Raw genomic sequence first — 20,749 nt, forward strand, 5'->3', positions numbered from 1 at the left:
TTCAATTTCAAATGTGTCAGTTTCTCATTGGCATCTCAATGGCATCCTTCACATAATTGAAAATGACCTTCCATTGTCTTCACAATCTTAGTTTCAGTTATAATTACTCAAATTCTCCAGGGGATTCCAGACACTTTGATAACCTCAATGTGTATTGAAAACAGGTTAATATATGGACTTTGCTTCTTCCAAAGGATAACATTCTTTGATCTCTTAATCATCCCCTCACTGTATCTCTGAATAGTCTTTGAGAACTCAACTGCAAAGGTATTAGTCAGGCCCAAAGACATCTGCTCTGGTCAGCAATATTTTATAGCAGGTTTCCATTGAACAATGTGAAAAATGGATGAGGCACATTTCATGTGTTGAACACTGATAGGAGCATAATACACAGTACATTAGCAGTGGAGTTTTTTTCTAGATGAGTTTATTTACTAATTTGAGAGAGATATGAGGAAATGATTATTCTTGCTATTGCTAGCAGACTCCAGCAGTGTATGCCACTTTGTAAAACTAGCTTTCTCTAGTTGTTTGGTAATAGAACCTGGCCTGTTGGCTGTGTAAGAAAGCTCACAAACATTGTTAAAGAACAAATTAAACTTGTACACATAAATATCTTACCATTTTTAGTACATATTGGTTACAATAACATAAGGGTTTCTACAGGATATACATTAAATCAATACATATGAGATAAAATTTACAAATCAATTAGTTGAACAGTATGTTTTCTTTTTAATCCTCTGAAGGGAATTTCTACTGGGTCTTAATAAAATGATGTAGCACTTGGGGAAAAAGATGCAACCTAGCAAGCCTGCACTGGAGGCCAAGATAGAAAAGACCTCCACTGTCACCATGGCCTTCCCCTTGGTGCTGTGGTAGACAGGGAGGAAGGTGACCCACACACTGCAGAACACCAGCATGCTGAAGGTCAGGAACTTGGCTTCATTGAACGTGTCAGGCAGGTTTCTGGCCAGGAAAGCCACACTGAAGCTCCCTGCAGCCAGAGATCCCAGGTATCCCAGGACACAGTAGAAGGCAGTGACTGAGCCTTTGTTGCACACAATGATGATGTGGCCGAGTTCCGAGTGTGCATCAGTGTCCACAAAGGGAGGGGATGTTCCCAGCCAGAGTCCACAGAGAACAAGTTGGATGAAGGTACAGATGGGAATGATGAAGTTAGGTGCTCCAGATACCAGCAGCCTCCTCATCTTTCTTCCTGGATCAGTGACCTTGAAGGCCAGAACCACAGTAATTGTTTTGGCCAAGACGGTGGACACAGCCACAGTGAACAGGACTGCAAATGTGATCTGCTGCAGGATGCACTTGGCTGTGTTGGGATGTCCAATGAAGAGTAATGAACAGAGGAAACAAAACTTGAGGAAGATGAGCAGGATGTAGCTGTTTGCTCGATTATTGGCCTTCACAATTGGTGTGTCTTGGTGCTTCACAAAAACCCCAAGAACAAGAGCAGTGAGTGCAGAGAAGGACAGAGCCAAGCAAGCCAGAGCCATCCCCACGGGGTCTTCATAAGCCAGAAACGTCACAGTTTTTTGGAGGCAGTGAGTTTGCTCTTTGTTGGCATACTGATCAAGTGAGCATTTCACACATTGATCCATATCTGGCAGACAAAGCACAGTATCATCAGGAAAGTGGCAGTATTTCCTTCTTAGTCACAGCATGCTACAAACAAGTGTTTTATAGTTAGCCATGTTTGTATTCATTGTTCCAATTGGCAACAACTAAGGTAGATTGCTCAAGAGCCATCATTCCCAATTAATGAAGACCATCATATTATGGTTAGATAAACAAAGGTGTTTTAAAAATTATTTTAATCATTTTTTTATGGACAATTCCTCCTTTTAAACTTTAAATGTAGATTTGAGAAGATTGCATGTACTTGATGAAAATATCAGGTGTGATATTCCCTGAGAAGGATAATATATTCACTGAATATTGGAGTTCAAAAAGTTTTTTTTTTTTTTTAAATTGTGGGGGGATTAGTATCTGCAATCAATCTAGGTAATAAAGATGAGGTTTATGGAGGAAAGTGAGTGTTATTTTCCTGGTCAGGAGTATGTATCCTTTCAACCAAGTAATTACATTAAGCAAGAAAGAGATATTACCTGTCTCTTCCATACCCATACCAGTTCCCAGTATGGGTGTAGAAAAAAAAATTAAACTGGAGAATTTCTACCTAAGCCATCAACTTACCCGTTTTGTTAGAAACCTCATTTTCTGGGCAGGGGGAACAATCAAAGCAGCAGGCTGCCTTTCCCTCCTGTCGAAACTTCCTAAAACCAGGCCTGCAAGGCTCATTGCACACAGAGGAGGGAATCTGAGGAAAACCAGAAATGTGCTGGTAACAGATAGGAATTTTATTTACTCCATTCATAAGTTTATGTTAACACAATGCATCATTAACAAACTTATTTTCAACATCCTCAATCTAACTGAAGGATCACACTCCATGTAGTACATTGTATGTTGTCATACATATGGAAAATTTTTTTTACTTATATATATATCTTATTTATTTATTTTCAAGGTAAGGTCTCACTCTAGCTCAGGCTGACCTGGAATTCACTATGTAGCCTCAGGGTGGTCTCAAACTCACTGCGATCCTCCTACCTCTGCCTCCTGAGTGCGGGGAGTAATAGGTGTAAGCCACTATGCCCTGCACATATGGAAATTGTGATAAAACCTTTTGTGTTTACAAATATTTTTCAAAATACAGAAAGAAAATCTAGGACACTGTGAAAAAGAATCCTATACAATATGTTGCACTTCACCAAGTGACATGGGGCACACATGACCCCACATGATTTTTGCATTTTATGACTAGAGTAAAGCATTACACTTAGTTGCAGCATACCTGCCTACTCCCAGAGGCCCAATCTATTGTCTCATCAGACAAATACAATTGCTGACCATGAGGAAGATGTGAAGAAAACTGTCCTATTTTCACCCTTATTCCAAGACCTTGTGGAAAATTCCAAATCTGGAGAACATCATAGTCTGCATCAATTTTTGTTTTCTCATTAATAGTCACTAGGTCTCCAACAGGGTTAATAAATTGCATGTTCTTCAAAACCCAGTAAAACTAGAAGAGATATATCATATTGCAATTAAGTATGGACACACATGTAGACATAATATGCGTTGTGGGTTATAGCCTTGTGTCTTACAACTCATCCCAAAACAGGAAACGTTATTAAATGAACCCAATAGTGTGAAATCAATGAAATTCTACAGATCAATTAAATATTACTATATTTTTTAGTTTCTTCTTGGAGAACCTGCTAAAATGATCATTAAATATAATGTAAGGCTAGTGAGATAAACCTTTAAATCCATTATATTTATGAAAATTAAGAGAACCTTAAAATATTAAGGTCTTCAGTACCTACAGTGATGCAGAATTACTTTAACAACTTATATGATCTGTCAATCAAACTGATGAGGTTGTTTTGGTATGGGAAAAGCAAGATCATATCTATATATTCAAGCACTTTATGATGAAATATCTGGGATTACATATATAATACTTAAAACAGTTGGGAAGATATCAGGATCATCTCTCACATCAAACATAGCTCACTCAAAGCCGATGTCATTAATTTCACTGTCCTCTTCTTCATGTGTACGCAGAGTGGTTGTTGTCATGGTTGTCTACTTGACTCGTGTTAGAATTACCATGAAGACAAATCTATGGACACGTCTCTAAAGAATTTCTAGGTTAGGTAATTTAACTGGGACAACTCACAATGAATGCATGTGGCACTGTTCTATGGGCTAAAGGTTTATAATCAGGGAAAGCTGCCTGACCACATATATTCATCACTATTTATAACAAGCTGGGTATGTCATGGACACAGTTTTTTTTTTTCATACACCTGATTCTATATTTTATCACCATCATGATGGTCACTATACTTGAACTGTGACCTAGAATGAAACTATTCTCCACTCAGTTTTTTTGGTCAGGTATTTCCCTACAATTAATAACGAATAATCTCACATCTAGATTTACTCCCTGGGCAATGAAACAACACAGAAATATCATAATTGAGAAAAATGCTTCTCAGTGCCATAGTTAAAAAATGTGTAGAACCACTTAAAAGGCAACATTGATGACACTACATACCTTTGGGCATTCAGCTAGGTGTTGGTGTGTCATTGACTGAAAATCTACCTGTTGAAAAAAAATTTGATGGCGGGCATATGCCAAAGCGTACACAGCATTGTATAGATTGTAATTGTCATCATTCATGGCCATGTCAAATCCTGGATCTGCATACCATTCTAATGAGGTGGGTGAACACTTACTGTGTATTCCACACTTTGATCCAAAGTCTGAACAATTAAAGTACATCCATTCTGACCTCATCAAAGAAATGTCTATTGGATAGGTGGTAGTGTTCAGTGTCTGGATAAATTTTTTTAAACTGGGAATCTCATGATGGTGGTTAGAAAAAGTGAAACCCCCATGGAATGAGTCAAGAATGATGTCTCTTCTCATATTGGCAATGACATCCCACTGTGAAGTAGTGACCCAGATCCTCTGGATGCCTAAATGTGCCCATCTCCTGAAGCTCACCTCTAGTGTGGAATTACCTTCACCATAAATGATCACAACATTTGTCAAATGTGTCACAATTTGTTTGTAATATGTCTCAGCCCTTGAATTGTATAACTCCATGTTTAATGGGATCACATTCACAAAGGCTAAACAGATTTGATTTCCTTGCATCTTTTCTCTCAAGTCTGAGAGAAATTGAATACCTTGGTCATCATCAGAGATGACCAAACCCACCCAGGTCCAGTTGAAATGAAGCATTAAGGAGACTATGGCAAAAGTCAGTCTTGTGTCCTTGGGGGCAATCTGATACAGATGAGGATACTGATAAGGGTCACTCAGAATAGGATGAAACAGACCATAATGAATCTAAAGGAAAAAGAACAGAGAAATCAACATGAGGAGGGGAATTAGAAGAAAATTCAACATAAAATCTGAATTGTTAATCACCACTTGCAAAGAATGGTTGGAAACATGATTGTCACCCCATTATCAGTCACATTTCAGTATCCACAGGCTTCTGGAAAAGTACTTACCAGTGTAAGTAAGTGTTGTAGTAATCTGTTTGTATGTTTCCCCACTTCCTCCTCTCATTTCTTAAAAACAAAATATTGATTCCCCACCAAATCACTGATCATTATCTCTTTGAAATGCGCTTGAGAATACATGCATAAACCTAAGCTCCCTACTTGAAATACCCCCAAGCACATGAGGATGGTAAGGAGGGGGACAGAGTTTATATTCTGTATATTCCAAAATCTCACCTGTGCAAATTCAAAGAGCTTCAGAAATGTCCCAATTTTGCTACTTGCTGCTCACGTGGGTCCTGTAAGTAGTATATAACATGAATGTTGTCTACACCTATAATTAGGAACCCAGTAGTGTTTTTTTGCTATCCATCTTAGATAAGGGATAATTTTCAATGAATCATCACACTTGGAATGAAACAACTCAAATCCCATGGACATGTTGGGTAAAAGATTGGGATTCCTGTTGATCTCCTCAGTGGCAAAAATCAGTGTCAGAATATATTGATATTTTTTGACTGGCAAACTGAAAAGAAACACAGTGAGCATTATGGACAAGGCTTCAAACAGAATAACCTTTAAAACAACAGAGTGGACATGCAATACATGTGATAAATGATGCTCTCTGCAGAAATTCTCATGTAACCGTTCACCTTGATGTGAAGATTTGAAACCGACTGACATAATGATCAACTAGGTATTTTTAAATTTTATAATGGAGTCCATTTGTAAATGTATTTATGTTGTCAAAATACCTAAAGAGCTTCTTTCATATTTCCAACTGAGGATCTTGTCAAAAGACTGTAGGTCATCCATGAACTTGTAAATAGACCTGTAGCACACAATAAATCTGCTCCTATCTTGATCCTGAAATTTCTCATTGTAAGAAAAGAACAACAAAAGAAGCAGTAATATAATTTGTGGTGGTTTGGTGTGTATATGTGGGTAATATGCATCTTTATGTTTGGGAGAGACTACATTATATGTATGAATTTGTGGAAGAGGGCACATGCTTGTTTGAGTGTGTACCCCATAAATCAATGTCAGTTGTTTTTCTCAATTATGTTAAATGTGATTATTTTGATGTCTTGAAACTCACCAACTTAGTGAAACTAGCAAGCAAGCAATCTCCAGTAAGACTATTTCAAACTCATCCAGTCTTGGGATTCTATATGAACATCACTATGCTGAAATTTTATCTGAGGACTATGGATTTGAACACAGTACCCAATATTTATGCAGAAATCCCATTACAAATTCCTATCCTATGGAAAATTCTTACATACCATACTGCACTGACTAATGCTATGCATTGATTATTGCTGAACATGCAGTCAGTCCTGTGTATGTAAATTTGGCCTTATATTGCCTTCGAAGTCATGGGTAGCTCTTCTAGTTTTGGTGTGAACTCTATTTGATCAGGAGTTAAAAGAGCTTTTTAGGCAATTCCATTTGCTTCTTATATTAGGTAACTTGTCTTTATTGTGGCAAAATAGCTGAAAAAATCATGGAGATATTTCTTAGTGGTTAAGGCTCTTGCCTGTGAAGCCTGAGGACCCAGGTTGGACTCTTCAGATCCTACATAAGGCAGACTCACAAAGGTGAGGCAAGTACAAGGTCGCACATGCTCACTAGGTGGCACAAGCATCTGGAATTCAATTACAGTGGTTCAGGACCTGGCAGGCAATTCATTGCTTCTGTTGCTCGCTATCTGTTCTTCTAAAATAAATAATGAATTTAAAAAATAAAATCAGGATAAGGAAGAAAGTATTCATTTCAGATTATCCTTCCTAAAATTGAAAAGGAATATTGACAGGGAAGGTATGACAAGTGGGACTTCTCTCTGTGGGGTTGAAAAGGAGGCGACAGAGCCTGCTGAAGACTTCTCATGTGCTCCAGCTCTCTCACCTTTATACAGTGCAGAATCTCCACCCTGCAATGGTGCTGGCCACACTTACATTGGACATTCCACCTCAAATTATGCAATCAACATAATCTCACAGGAATGCTGCTCAGGGTTAACCTAATCCAGAATATACCTCTTGTAGAGTTGATAATAATAAAATGTTGTAGTTAGAAAATATATCCCACTTCTTGTCTCAAAAATAGCATCTCTTTAGTGGAAAGGTCTAGTTTTGTTGAGATGGAGAAACATTCCTATTTTCTGGTCCAATCTTCTACTTGGAGTTCTCTTTGTTTGGAGAATATACCTTAAATATTCAGAGTTATTGTTGACAAAAAAATTATTTTTATTGAGTTTCAAGGATTTGTTTCATAATGGTGTTTTAAAATACACTTTATTTGCCTTTCTTCCCTTCTTTTCTAGTCCCCACCACCACCACCCTTTAAATCTACCTGGAGACAGGATAACTGTGCCCAAACCTATCTTGCCAAAACTTAGCTTTTCTGCCTTCATACTATATGCTTTCCTTGGTTTTCTCCCTTGTTCTCATCCCCTTATATTCACTTCTGATGGCTGAAGTGATGTTTACTAAGCCAAACTTGCTTAATTGTTGTATTACTATTGGTTGTTTGCTTGTAGCTTTTAGAATATGTTTCCTACTCTGATCAACTTGAAGAATTCCTTGTATGCTCTGCAGGGCTGTTGTACTGTCCAAATTTCCTATAGCCTTTTTTTTAATCATGAAATTTTTTCTTTCCCTATTATGGGAGATAGTTTGGGTCTGTAACACTTTGGTTGTGCAGCTTCTGTAGTTGATGCTCATCTTGCCAAGACCTTCTTGATTTTAGGGTCTGTTGAAAAACCATCTATTTTGATGGGCTTGCTTTGATATGTTACTGAATGTTTCTGTCATGGTCTCTCAGCATCTTTTCTTTGTTCTGTATATTTAGTTTTTTAAAAAATATTTGATATTTACTTATTTGACAGAGAAAGAGGGAGAGAGCGAGAAAGAAAGAATAGGTGCATCAGGATCTCCAGCCATGGCAAAGGAACTCCAGATGCATGCACCCCCTTGTGCATCTGGCTAACATGAGCCCTGGGGAATCAAACCTGAGTCCTTTGGCTTTTCAGGCAAATGCCTTAACCACTAAGCAATCCCTCCAGCCCTATATTTAGTTTTAACAAATATAACCTGGGTAGTATCTTTTTGGGTCCTATCTGTTTGTTGTTTTCTATGGATAGCATAGTTTATCCTAGATATGGGAAATTTTCTTCTACAGTTTATTTTAATAAACCTGATACCTTTAATCAAGTGTTTATTTTTTCTATAACCATAATGTGCAAATTTTTCCTTCTGTAGTCCTGAAAATATCACTTTTTCCTTCATACATTTTGACCTTACTAATTTTGAATGGAGTATTCATCATTTTACCTTGTCTTTAAGTCATGATATTCTGTCCTTCATAGAATGCAGTCTATTGGAGAGGATTTCCACAGAGCTTTATATATGACTTATTAGGTTTTTCATTTCCAGAATTGTTTCAGTTTGGTTTTTCATAAGAATGTTATCCATTTATGGAATTCCATTATGATACCCTGGTTTTAAATTTCTATTTAATTCTTGTTTGTTCCTTTGTCTTGGAATTTACTGAGCACGTATTCATGTCTTCTCAGAATTTATACCCTTGTACTGTTAGTTTTTGTTCTCTTTGATTTCATTTTGCCATTTATTCATGTCCTCTTTTTATTCATTGTATGTATTTATGAAGATGAATTCATTGTCTGAAATGCCACTACGAATTTCTCATCTAGTGCCACAAACCATCTTTAGCAATGTTTTTATGAGGCAAATGGCAGAGCATTCTTTAAAGTGTAGCCTCCCAGAAGCATGTGGCAGTGGCATTAGAAAGGACACAGACTTTCTCGGTACCTGTACTCATACTTGGCATCCTAAAGGCGATGATACAGGGAGAATGAAGGACATAGAGATGGGAAAATCGCTGCCATTGGAATATGTGAATGGGTAGTGTGGGTGGGGGTGAGAAATGGAGACTGGATAACTGAGCCCAACTAGCATTTGTGATTCTTCAGGACCCTCATGTAAGATCCTGGCAACAAGTGGCATAGGCAGGAGAGAGTGGTGTCATGACTGTAAGGCTGCGGTTAGGGCCATGTGGGGGTTCCAAGTACATGTAGCAGGGGCAGGGGCATAACACTTGGGATTTGAGGGTGGGTTACACTGGAAGATGGGTGATTTATGCAGCCCCCAAACGTTATTTAGCAATGCAAATCTGTTGTGTTGGTGGTGAATATGAATGTAATTCTTCTGACATTGTTCTCTTCATTTTCTTTGTATTTTTCCTTATATTTGTATCACTACTGGACTGCTAGTTTACCAAGTAAGCAAAGGAAACTTGGGACTTGATCGTATTTCAGATGTGAAATTTTCATGGTCCCTTAAACTTTTGGCTGTCTCTGCAAAAGTAAGATTTTAAATTTTTATACAATTATCTCATTTTAAGTCTTCCTTATTCATAGATAGATAGACAGATAGGTAGGTAGGTAAATAGATATATAGATAGATACATACATAGATACATACATACATACATACAGGCATAGATAGATATACAAATGTTTTCTAACCCATTCAAATTTTTCTGTAGATGTATTTTGACTTTATGAATAAAATATTTCTTCATAATCACTTATTTTATGTTGTCCTTTTATGAACAGTTAATATCTAAAATTATAACAGATTATGTTCAAAACAAATAATTTTGAAGTGCCCAATTCAACATTTAATTGGGAGATTAGCATAATGCCTATAAAGAAATTACTCACTAATTTTGTATTTTCAATCAGCACTTCAACAACTTAAGGATTTTTAGGGTAAATAGACCTAATTCACAATCATGCAAGTGACCCTAATTTACCTAAATTTGCAAAAAATTTTAAAAGCCACGAGAATAAGGTGTAAATGAATGGGCAAGAAGAAGTGTGTTACTGTGTAATTGGTGAGAATAATATCAAGGTACTTTTTATATATGCATCAAAATGTCAAATATAGAAGTTAGTAAATAAATCAGGAACAAGATGGGGGTGTCCAGGCTCACCTCTGCTTTTCAACATAGTACTGGAAGTCCTAGGTTACGAAATAAGACAGGAGAAAGAAATAAAAGGGATACAAACTGGAAAGGAAGAAATTAAGTTAACCCTATTCACAGATGACATGATTCTGTACATAAGAGACCTGAGAACCTCCATCTCAAAACTCTTAAAGGTAGCCAGGTATGGTGGGGCATGCCTTTCATCCCAGCACTCAGGAGGCAGTGGTAGGAGGATCACCATGAGTTCAAGGCCACCCTGAGACTACATAGTGAATTCCAGGTCAGCCAGAGCTAGAGTGAGACCCTACCTCGAAAAACAAAAAGAAAAACAAACAAAAAAATGTGTCTTTGGGCTGGAGAGATGACTTAGCAGTTAAAGTGTTTGTCTGCAAAGCCAAAGGATCCAGGTTTGATTCCCCAATACCCACATAAACTAAGATGCTAAAATTTGCAGAAGCTAGAGAAAATGGAAAGACAAGCATTTTTTGTTCATTATTTATTTATTTATTTGAGAGCGACAGACACAGAGAGAAAGACAGATAGAGGGAGAGAGAGAGAATGGGCGCGCCAGGGCTTCCAGCCACTGCAAAAGAACTCCAGACGCATGGACCCCCTTATGCATCTGGGTAACGTGGGACCTGGGGAACTGAGCCTCGAACCGGGGTCCTTAGGCATCACAGGCAAGCACTTAACCGCTAAGCCATCTCTCCAGCCCGGAAAGACAAATATTAAAGAGTTTCTTGCATATATCCAATAATATTTTCCCAAAATTGAGAATCTTTTTCATAAGGCCCATCCAATATCTGTTTGTTGCAATTTGCTTCTGGCTACAGAGCAAATGTTTTGATATTAAGATTGCTTTTGTTTCTATTTATCAAAATAAATGTTGCGCTCTTATGCCTACACAATAAGAGAATAAATATATATGCACAGAGATATTAAGCTGAGAAGTTTTCAGCATCTTTCCTGGTGGTGTTCTGTCAACTTGTGCACAATCACTGTGTCCATATTGGTTTTCATCTTTAGGAAATCAAAGAATTGTCATTTAAATTCTATTACCTCAATCATGTGATTTTTATTCATTTCTCAGAGCATCACTCTTTTCTGTACTGATGTTAAATATCCTTAAATAAGGGAGAAATGCTTTCTTTTTTTTCATGTTCATTTCATGGGCAGTGGCAAATAGCTGATATGGAAAGTCACCTAGCACAATAAAGTATAATCTGGAATGCAGATTCTAACTTAACTACGGAGAAGAAAGGAGTGATTTTGGAAAACAGTGATGAACTTGAGGCAGGAAGAATCACAACACCATTGATACCACCAGGTAGATTGTGAATCTGCTGGCTCTTCCTTGTCCCTTATGAGTTAGAATGACTGGAAGTGGAATCCCACAGGTCTGGTTTACAGCAGTGCCTGTGGATATTGTTTATGCAATTTAGATGTTGTAATTACTGAATGAAGAAAAAGCCATGACATCACAAAGATAAAATCCAAAATAAATTTAACATACATGAAAAAATATATGGCTACATTATAGTATTTGAAAAAGGTAAAATATGAAATATATCAGGATCAAAACATTCAAATTATGCCAAGGTAGAACATATACTTAAAAGAGCATATACTTAACATATACTTAAAAAACATATATATACTTAAAATATATACTTAAATATATACTTAACATATACTTAAAAGAGCTTTGGATTATCAGAGAAAGATGGATATATATATGAACATAGATAGAGATATATAGGTAGATAAATAGATAAATAGATAAATAGATAGATAGATAGATAGATAGATAGATAGATAGATAGATAGATAGATAGATACATACATACATACATACATACATACATACATACATACATACATACATTGGTTTTTTGAGGTAGGGTCTTCCTTTAGCCCAAGCTGGCCTGGTATTCACTCTGTATTCTCAGATTACTTTAGTAAATTGTTGTACACACAAGAACTTTGAACAATATACAGATCATAAAATGAAAAATCTTTTGCGGTATCATTGATGTGGATGATAATGGCTCAGAAAATAGATAACCAATAAAAGAAATCTAAAAATGACAAATGTTGGCTAGGATGTGGGCCAAGAAGAATCCTCATCCACTGTTGGTGGGAATGTAAACTTGTACAACTATGATAGAAATCATTTTGGAGATTCCTGAAAAGAACAAACAAAGAGCTACCAATAGACCCAGTTATTCCCATACTGGGAATTTATCCTAAATGCTCCATGAATCAATACAGAGACATTTGCTCAAACATGCTTATAGCTGCTCAATTCATTATAGATAAGAACTGGCATCAACCTCAATACCCATTACTGTATGAATGGATAATGAAGTTGCGGTACATTTGCACAACTGAATTCTGTTTAGCAGTAAGAAAAAATGATACAATGAAACTTGTAGAAATATGGTCAGACTTGGAACAGATCACATTCAGCAAACTCACACAATTACTGAAAGACAAATATCGCATGGTGTCACTTATCTGTGTTTCCTAACCTGGACCTGCTCAAGTTGCTTTCATACCTGATAGGCAACTCAAGACCCAGACAACATGGATGGAAGGGATTGGGAGACAGGAAAATAAGTGGGGAAAACAAGCACAAAATTAAACCTAAAATGAGTTGATGTCATATAATCCTTTATCCTTGGTGATAGCCTAAAAGATATAATCCTCAATAGAGTAAGGGGGAAGAACCTGAAAGTCAGCCCTCTGGTGAGGGAGGATGAAGCCTAAGCTCAAAAGAAAAATTGTTTTTTTTTCTGTCTGACCTGTAGCTCCCAGTACCATAGATTGGCTGCTGTTCACACTGAATTGTTGATCAGAGAGGCTTACGAAGTCCCAAAATAAAGACAGCTTTCTGGCAAAGAACTTGATTACCTGTCTTAGGCAACAGCTAAGACCCTGTTGCTGAAGACACTATATGATGCTCACACAGGGCATGGAGAGATCTGACTGGAACTCACAAGAAAGCCAGGGCTTCTGATCAAGATGTCATCCACCTAACCACACCATGTTTCCTGGAGGAAAGACATGACGTTGGGGGTTCCACAGGTCTTCTAGGGATGAGAAGTCATTAACAGACCTCCAGTGAGAGGGTGCGGAGGAGCCAAAAAGAAAAAAAATGGAATCACTGATTCCCATGCTCCTGGATAGCCCACCAGTCTCCTGACCCCTCAAGCAGCTGCCCTAACAACAGTCCCAGCTGCAGGTTCCCTCTGCACTAACTGAAGGCCAGGTGAACAATGCCCCACACCTCGCCAACGCCTTCCAACTTGCTCTGCCCCCACCCCCATGTGCAAACCCATGATAACACAATAAAGGCTATATATAAAGCCCCTAAATCCCAAATAATACTTAATGGAGGGAAACTGAAAAAAATTCCCATTGAAATCAGGAACAAGACAGCAAGACAGGGGTTTCAAGTCTCACCTCTGCTCTTCAACATAGCACTGGAAGTCCAGGCTCAAGACATAAGACAGGAGAAAGAAATAAAAGGGATACAAATCAGAAGGGAAGAAATTAAATTAGCCCTATTTACAGATGACATGATTGTATGCATAAGAGACCTGAGAACCTCCATCTCAAAACTCTTAAAGGTAGCTGGGCATGGTGGCACATGCCTTTAATCCCAGCACTCAGGAGGCAGAGGTAGGAGGATCACCATGAGTTCAAGGCCGCTCTGACACTACATAATTAATTCCAGGTCAACCTGGGCTAGAGTGAGACCCTACCTCAAACAAACAAACAAAAAACTCTTAAAGGTGATTAACACCTTCAGCAAAGTAACAGGATACAAAATCAATGCACAAAAATCAGTAGCATTTCTATATGCAAAAGACAAAGATACAGAGAAAGATATAAACTACATTGTCCCATTTTCAATAGCAGCAAAAGAATAAATGAATAAATAAAAACTCGGCATAACATTAACCAAGGATGAGAAAAACGAATACAATGGGAAAAAAAATCAAAAAAAGAAATTGAGAAGGACTTGAGAAAATGGAAAGACACCCTATGATCCTGGATAAGCAGAATTAACATTGTGTCAATGGCAATCTTACCAAATGCAACATACAAATTTAATGCAATAACAATAAATCCCCAACACTGTTCTTCACAGAGATAGAAAAAAAGATCTCAAAATTCATATGGAATGGCAGAAGGCCTAGAATATCTAAGCATATCCTCAGCAAAAGAAACACCTGTGGAGGCATCACTTACGTGATCTAATCCTTATATTACAAAGCCATGGCAATAAACATAGCATGGTGCTGGCATAGAAACAGGATTATAGACCAATGGAAGAGATTCAAGAACCTGGACTTTTGGGTCAAGCAACTACAGATACTTGATATTTGACAAAGGCCCTAACAATGTAGGCTGGAAAAAAGATAGCATCTTCAACCAATGATGCTGGAAAACTGGAAAAGGAAACTCATTCCACACATCTTTCCATGCACCGAAGTCAAGTCTGAGTGGATCAAAGACCTCATCTTAAGACAAGAAACTTGTATATTACTGGATAAAAAATATGAGGAACTTTCTATGACATAGGAATGGGAAAAGACTTCTTGAATAAAGCCCCAGTAGCTTCGGAACTTAAACAACCACTCAAACATTGGGCTGTCATGAAGCTGAAAAATTTCTTCACAGACAAACATTATATAAACAGAGTCAATAGATTACCCCCAGAATGGGAGAAAATTTTGCTGGTTCTACAACCGACAGAAGCCTAATTTCTAGAATCTACAAAGAACTCAAAAACCTAAACAGTAAAAGGTCAAACAACCCACTCACAAAATGGGGCAATGAATTGGACAGAAGTTCTCAGAGGAATAAATACAAATGGCAAACACACACTTAAGAAAATGTCCCTCTTCTCTAACCATTAGAGAAATGCAAATTAAAGCCACTATGAGGTGGAAATCGTACCCCAGTAAGGATAGCAAACATTACAAAATCAAATGAGGGCTGGAGAGATGGCTTAGTGGTTAAGGCATTTGCCTGCAAAGCCAAAGGATCCCAGTTCAATTCTCCAGGACCCACGTAAGCCAGATGCACAAGAAGGCACATGCACATCTGGAGTTCCTTTTCAGTGGCTGGAGGCCCTGGTGGGCCCATTCTCTCTCTCTCCCTCTAATAAATAAATAAATAAAATATATTGAAAAATCAAATGAAACTAAATGCCAGCAAAGTAGTGGAGAAATAGGAACCCTCACCCACTGTTGCTGGGAATGTAAGATGGTACAGCCTCTATGGGAAACAATATTGAGACTCCTAAAAAGGTTGACTATAGAGTTACCTGTTATAGTTATTCCCTTACTGGGCATTTACCCTAAAAGCTCCATGCCTCAGCTCAGACAGATTTGGTCAACCATGTCTGTAGATCCTAATTCATAATAGCTAGGAGCTTGAATCAACCCAGATGTCCATAATTACATGAATGGATAATGAATATGTGGTATATTTACATGATGGAATTCTATACAGTAGTAAGTAAAAATGGCCCATGAGGTTTGAAGAAAAATAGTTGAGACTGGAACAGATCATTCTCAGTGAACTCACATAATCACAGAAAGATAAATGTTGCATGATCTCACTCATCTGTGGCTCCTAACCTGAATTAGCCCAAGATGCTGACATACCTAATCAGCATCTCGAGGACCGGACAATAGGGAGAGTAGGGAGGAAGGGGAGGATAAGGGTGGGCTGGGTAACATAAAACTGGTCCCAAATGGCAATGGTACCACGAATTCTACATCCTAAAAGGCAGAAAATGGGTGAACCTTAATCAGGTCCTAGGGAGAACCTCTGAATCAGAGGGCCCTGGAGATGGGAAGATGAAGACTAACCATACACTTCTTATGCTTCTCTCTCTCTCTCTCTGATATTTATCTCCTTTTTATTACCTATCGTTTTCTTCCTTCTTTTACTTGGTGCTGGCCAGCAACTCCCAATACCAGCATGTGGTTAACATCCACAATGAGCTGTGGTCAGAGAGACCTACAAGGTTTCCCAAAAGTAGGCAGATTTTTGTCAGAGAACTTGATGACCCATTAAAGGTTAGTGGCAAGACCCTACTGATGAAGACACCATATGCTCTTGGTATGGAAAATGGAGTGACCTATCTGGAATCTGGAAGAGAGTCACTCCCCAGACAGTTACCTTCTGTAGTGCCAGAAGGTGTTACATGATTGATTGAGGGAAACTGACCAACATCTGCCCAAGCAACTCATGGCCTAAGCTACCCGTAACAAACAACCTGATGTGATGCTCACACAAGTGTAATAGTGGCACACAGCCATGGTGGGAAACCAACTGCTCTTCATTTGGCTAAAAGATCCACCATGTGGAATGGAACTCATAGCTGGAGATGGGAAACAAGTCAGAACCATATCCAAAAAATGAGCCCACTCTCCACTATCTAGCTCCCACCAATTATGGGCTCCAAGAAGGCCTACACCTATTAAGTTCTCTCTAAAATAATAATGGTTATCCCATTTATCTGGTGCTCAATTCACTCTCCATTGGAGAATTCAATTCTCTTTTTCAGATCGACTCATATCCCGAGGAAAGAATCATCCCTTTGCACTTCAGCAGGGATCCAGCTGAAACCAAGAGTACTTGGGGGAATGAGCAAGAGTGTTGTTTTCTTGGTGAACCTGGTACCAGCACAAGGGGGAAGAAGATAGACATAGAGAACACTGAACTCCTACCAAACCAGATATTCAGAGACACAGAGGCTCCCAATACCTCATCACTGAAGTAGACCTAAAATGAACCCAACATGGTTGAGGGATATTTGTGGAAGAGGGGGTGGAAAGATTGCTACAGCCACGTGTTGTGATGTTATACACACAGACACTGCCTCTTACCCATAACTGATGGCAAAACCCACAATGCATGACCCCACTATCCAACAAGGAGGGTCCCTACAAAGGGGACAGGACAGGGAGGAGGCTAAGGCTGGTACAAAAATGTCTGTATACATAATTAATTTTTTTTAAAGAAAGAAAGAATGACACTTCCAAGACAGTCTGTTTAGTGCTGAAAAGCATTACATGAGCTATGGGGGAAAATGGTCAACAACAGTCTGAGCAAGCAGAGGTCTATGCTACCCAGAAGCAAAGAGCCTGATACGAAGTACACACTAGTGCAATAGTGGCACACAGCCTCGGAGGGTAAGCAATAGCATTATGATTGGCTAAGAGATCCCATCAGGGTAAAGGAACCTATATCTTGAATTGGGAACCAGATCAGAATCCTATGGAGACAAAGATTATGTTCTCCATTGTTAAGCCCTCACTATTTTTGACTAAAATAAGGGTTACATAAATTCTCCCTAAATTAATAATGCTTATCCCATTTAATCTATGTTTATTCACTCTCCATTGGAGAATCCATTCTAATTTTTCAGAAGACAGTGAGACCAAAGGATATAAACCACACCTTGTGCTTCAGCCAAGCTGCAACTGAATATAAAGAGGAATTGGGAAGATGAGGAAGAGTGCTGCTTCCATACTGTTCCTGATAATCACTGTCAGGGTGTAAGAGACAGACCCAGAGGATACTCAATACCTACCAAAGCAGAGATCCAGGCATGCCTAAGAGCTCATCACTGAAGTAGACTTAAAATTCACCCTCAATGGCTCAGGGAATTTTGAGGAAGAAGGGGCGGAAAGATTGTAATAGCCACAGGTTGAAACATCATCCCCAGATGCATGCCCTACACCCCAAAATATCTGACCGCTGCTCATACAGTGCATAATGCACAACCTCATAGGGACTACCTGCAACCTCACTGAGGACCACCCCCAACGTAATGCGGTCTGGGACAAGGGAAAAGAGGATACCAAGACATGATGTATCCATATGAAACATCTTGTTAATAATAACAATAATAATCATATAAGAAACAAGTCCATAACCCAGGAAATAGGTATAAAATTAATGAGAAACCTTAGCAGAAGTATTGTTCAATGCATTTGATAGGTGTGTGTAAGAAAATGAACCCCTATTACCTTTGGTGGGAATGGAATTCCCCATCCTTATTGTTAACTGCATTGTTTTTCTCTCACAAGATGCAGCTCTATCAATCATGGGTATAAAATTAAAGGAAGTATTGTTAGGAGATATAAGAAATGCTTGTTTTATAATTTCATCAATTTATTGGTCACAATGTCAGGTTATAAAACATACGTTAACATCTAACTAAAGAATGGATAAAGAAAATAAGAACTGTATTCACCTTTTTGCTTTGTTTTGTTTTTTGAGTTAGAGCCTTATTCTAGCCCAGGCTGACCCGGAATTCTCTATGGAGTCAAAGGGTGGTCTCAAACTCATGGCAATCCTCCTACCTCTGCCTCCTGAGTGCTGGGATTAAAGGCATGCACCAACATGCCTGGCTGTATGCACGAACTCTATTCTTCAGTCATTAAGAAGGATAAAATCTCATCATTTGAAAGAAACCCATAGTTCTTCCTGTGCTAAATAAGTGATCCAGACAGAATTTTACAAGGCATAAAACGGGCGTGGTGGTGCATGTCTTTAATGCCAGCACTCAGGAGGCAGAGGTAGGAGGATTGCCATGAGTTTGAGGCTACCCTGGGACTCCATAAAGAATTCCAGGTCAGCCTGGGCTAGAGTGAGACCCTAACTCGAAAAAACAAAAAACAAAAAAAAATTAAATTAAAGTAGAAGTCATGGTTTACTTCATACATGAAGGTGCACTAAAAAAAAAAAAAAAAAAAAAAACAACTCATGAACTGGGCATGGTGGAACATGGTTTTAGTCACAGCTCCTGGGGGCAGAACTAATAGGATTGCGATGAGTTCAAGACCACAATGAGACAATAATGAACTTCAGGCCAGCCTGATCTAAAGCAAGACCATGCCTTAAAATGCATCTTATAAGACTGAGTAAATGGATATATCAACAGTACCTGCATTAAAGTGTTCAAAAAATCCTTTAACTTAACTATTTATGTGTTTTCTTATCTGTTTATTTCTTTGAACACATTTATAGCATGACAGGTACTCTGTCATCACAACCAAATCAAGATAATTGTGTCTCCTCTTGCAACTGGATTTACCTGGATGCTGGGGACTTTTACCTGTGCCAGAAGGCTTTGAAATCCAGTAGCTTTAACCACTTTGTATTTCCAGACATATCCACCTTTTCTTGAAACAAATTTTGAATTTATGGATTTTTTATTTAGATCATTACTTGAAGCATTGTCTCACAATAGACCAGGCTAACATGGAACTCTCTAAACCTCAACCAGGGTTTGAACTCAAGTTGATCTTCTGACATCTATCTCCCAAATGCTAGGATATGCTATCTCCCAAATCTATCTATCTCCCAAATGCTAGGATTTAATGTCACCAGACTTAATGCATGAGGCATTAAGTCTGGTGACATTAAAGTATTGTCTCATAAAATGAGTGAAAGAATAATTCTCTACTCACAGAAATTATAACATTTAATTAGTAAGTACTATGTAATATCATACATACATAATTTTAGAGATGAGTAAGTGAAAAGACTGCTCCTGGCTAGGCAGACCCCCCAAAATTGGTCCCTTTGGCAGACTTTAGGAATTACATGCTTATGGATGAAAGATGAGAGACACTGGAAGGGACACTTTGTCTAAGCCAATTTAATATTGAAAAACGTAGGCTGGGGAAATGGCTTAGCAGTTAAGGCGCTTGCCTACAAAGCCAAAGCACCCAAGTAAGCCAGATGTACAAGTGGGAACACACATCTGGAGTTTCTTTGCAGCAGCTGAAGTCCTTAGCATGCCCATTCTCTCTCTCACTCTCTCTTTCTCTCTCTCCATCTTTCCCCTCAAATAAATAAATTAAATAACATATTGAACATACATCAGTGAAGTTTATTGTCAGGAGAAGGAGGATCTAATATGAAGCAAGGTAGAAATCACTGTGTTTTCCAAATTCTAGATTTGTACATTGGAGTATAAAAAAATTAGATACACTTGACTGTGGGAATACACTGCTCAGTAAAAGGTAAATAAATTTTGGCTTATTCATTAAGTGGTATGTCTGGGAAGAAAAGACCAAGGAATACACCAAGTGATAGTGTTACCAATATATATACTCCTTACTCTTTATTCACGACTTTGAAAGAGAAAATTAAGAAAGAAAGTTGACACTTACCGGGAAAGCTTTTTCTTTAAGTGTTTTTCTCTCCTAGGCTCTGGTGATATCACAATTTCAAAACTACAATCCTTCCACATATCTCCTGCATTTTCTGTGCTTTCCTTTATTCTCCAAAAGCAGTTTGTTTCTGTCAAACTGCAGAAGAGGATAGAAAGCATCACAAGAAATAAGACAAACATAAAAGGAAGCAGCTTCCCCATGTCTCAAAGCTCTCATCTGAGCTCAGATGCAATGTTCAACATCCAGTACATACACAAGTCATATATGCATGCTTGTGTGTGTATCTATCCTCAACACTACTGCTGACTAGAGGGGATATTTATATCCCTCATTTCTTTCTTTCCAGCTTGTGTCACCCTCCCTTGAGGTGGACAGAACACAGCCCTGGGGCTCTGCATCTGAGCTCTACATCAAGG

The 20,749-nt window shown here is 38.3% G+C and overlaps 2 protein-coding genes across 2 annotated transcripts in view; one reads left to right on the plus strand and one right to left on the minus strand.

Annotated features, from left to right (window-relative positions):
- The window catches only part of LOC123456275 (zinc finger protein 585A-like), a 649,667-nt gene that overhangs the window by 365,806 nt on the left and 263,112 nt on the right, over positions 1 to 20,749 (plus strand).
- On the minus strand, positions 708 to 20,533 carry LOC101600515 (vomeronasal type-2 receptor 116-like). Its single transcript, XM_045139090.1, is given in 6 exon segments — positions 708 to 1,621; positions 2,215 to 2,338; positions 2,876 to 3,085; positions 4,130 to 4,948; positions 5,344 to 5,632; positions 20,331 to 20,533. Coding segments are annotated over 6 exon segments (2,559 nt in total).

This window comes from Jaculus jaculus, chromosome 20, assembly GCF_020740685.1.
Source record: "Jaculus jaculus isolate mJacJac1 chromosome 20, mJacJac1.mat.Y.cur, whole genome shotgun sequence".
In the NCBI taxonomy this organism is placed as follows: domain Eukaryota; kingdom Metazoa; phylum Chordata; class Mammalia; order Rodentia; family Dipodidae; genus Jaculus; species Jaculus jaculus.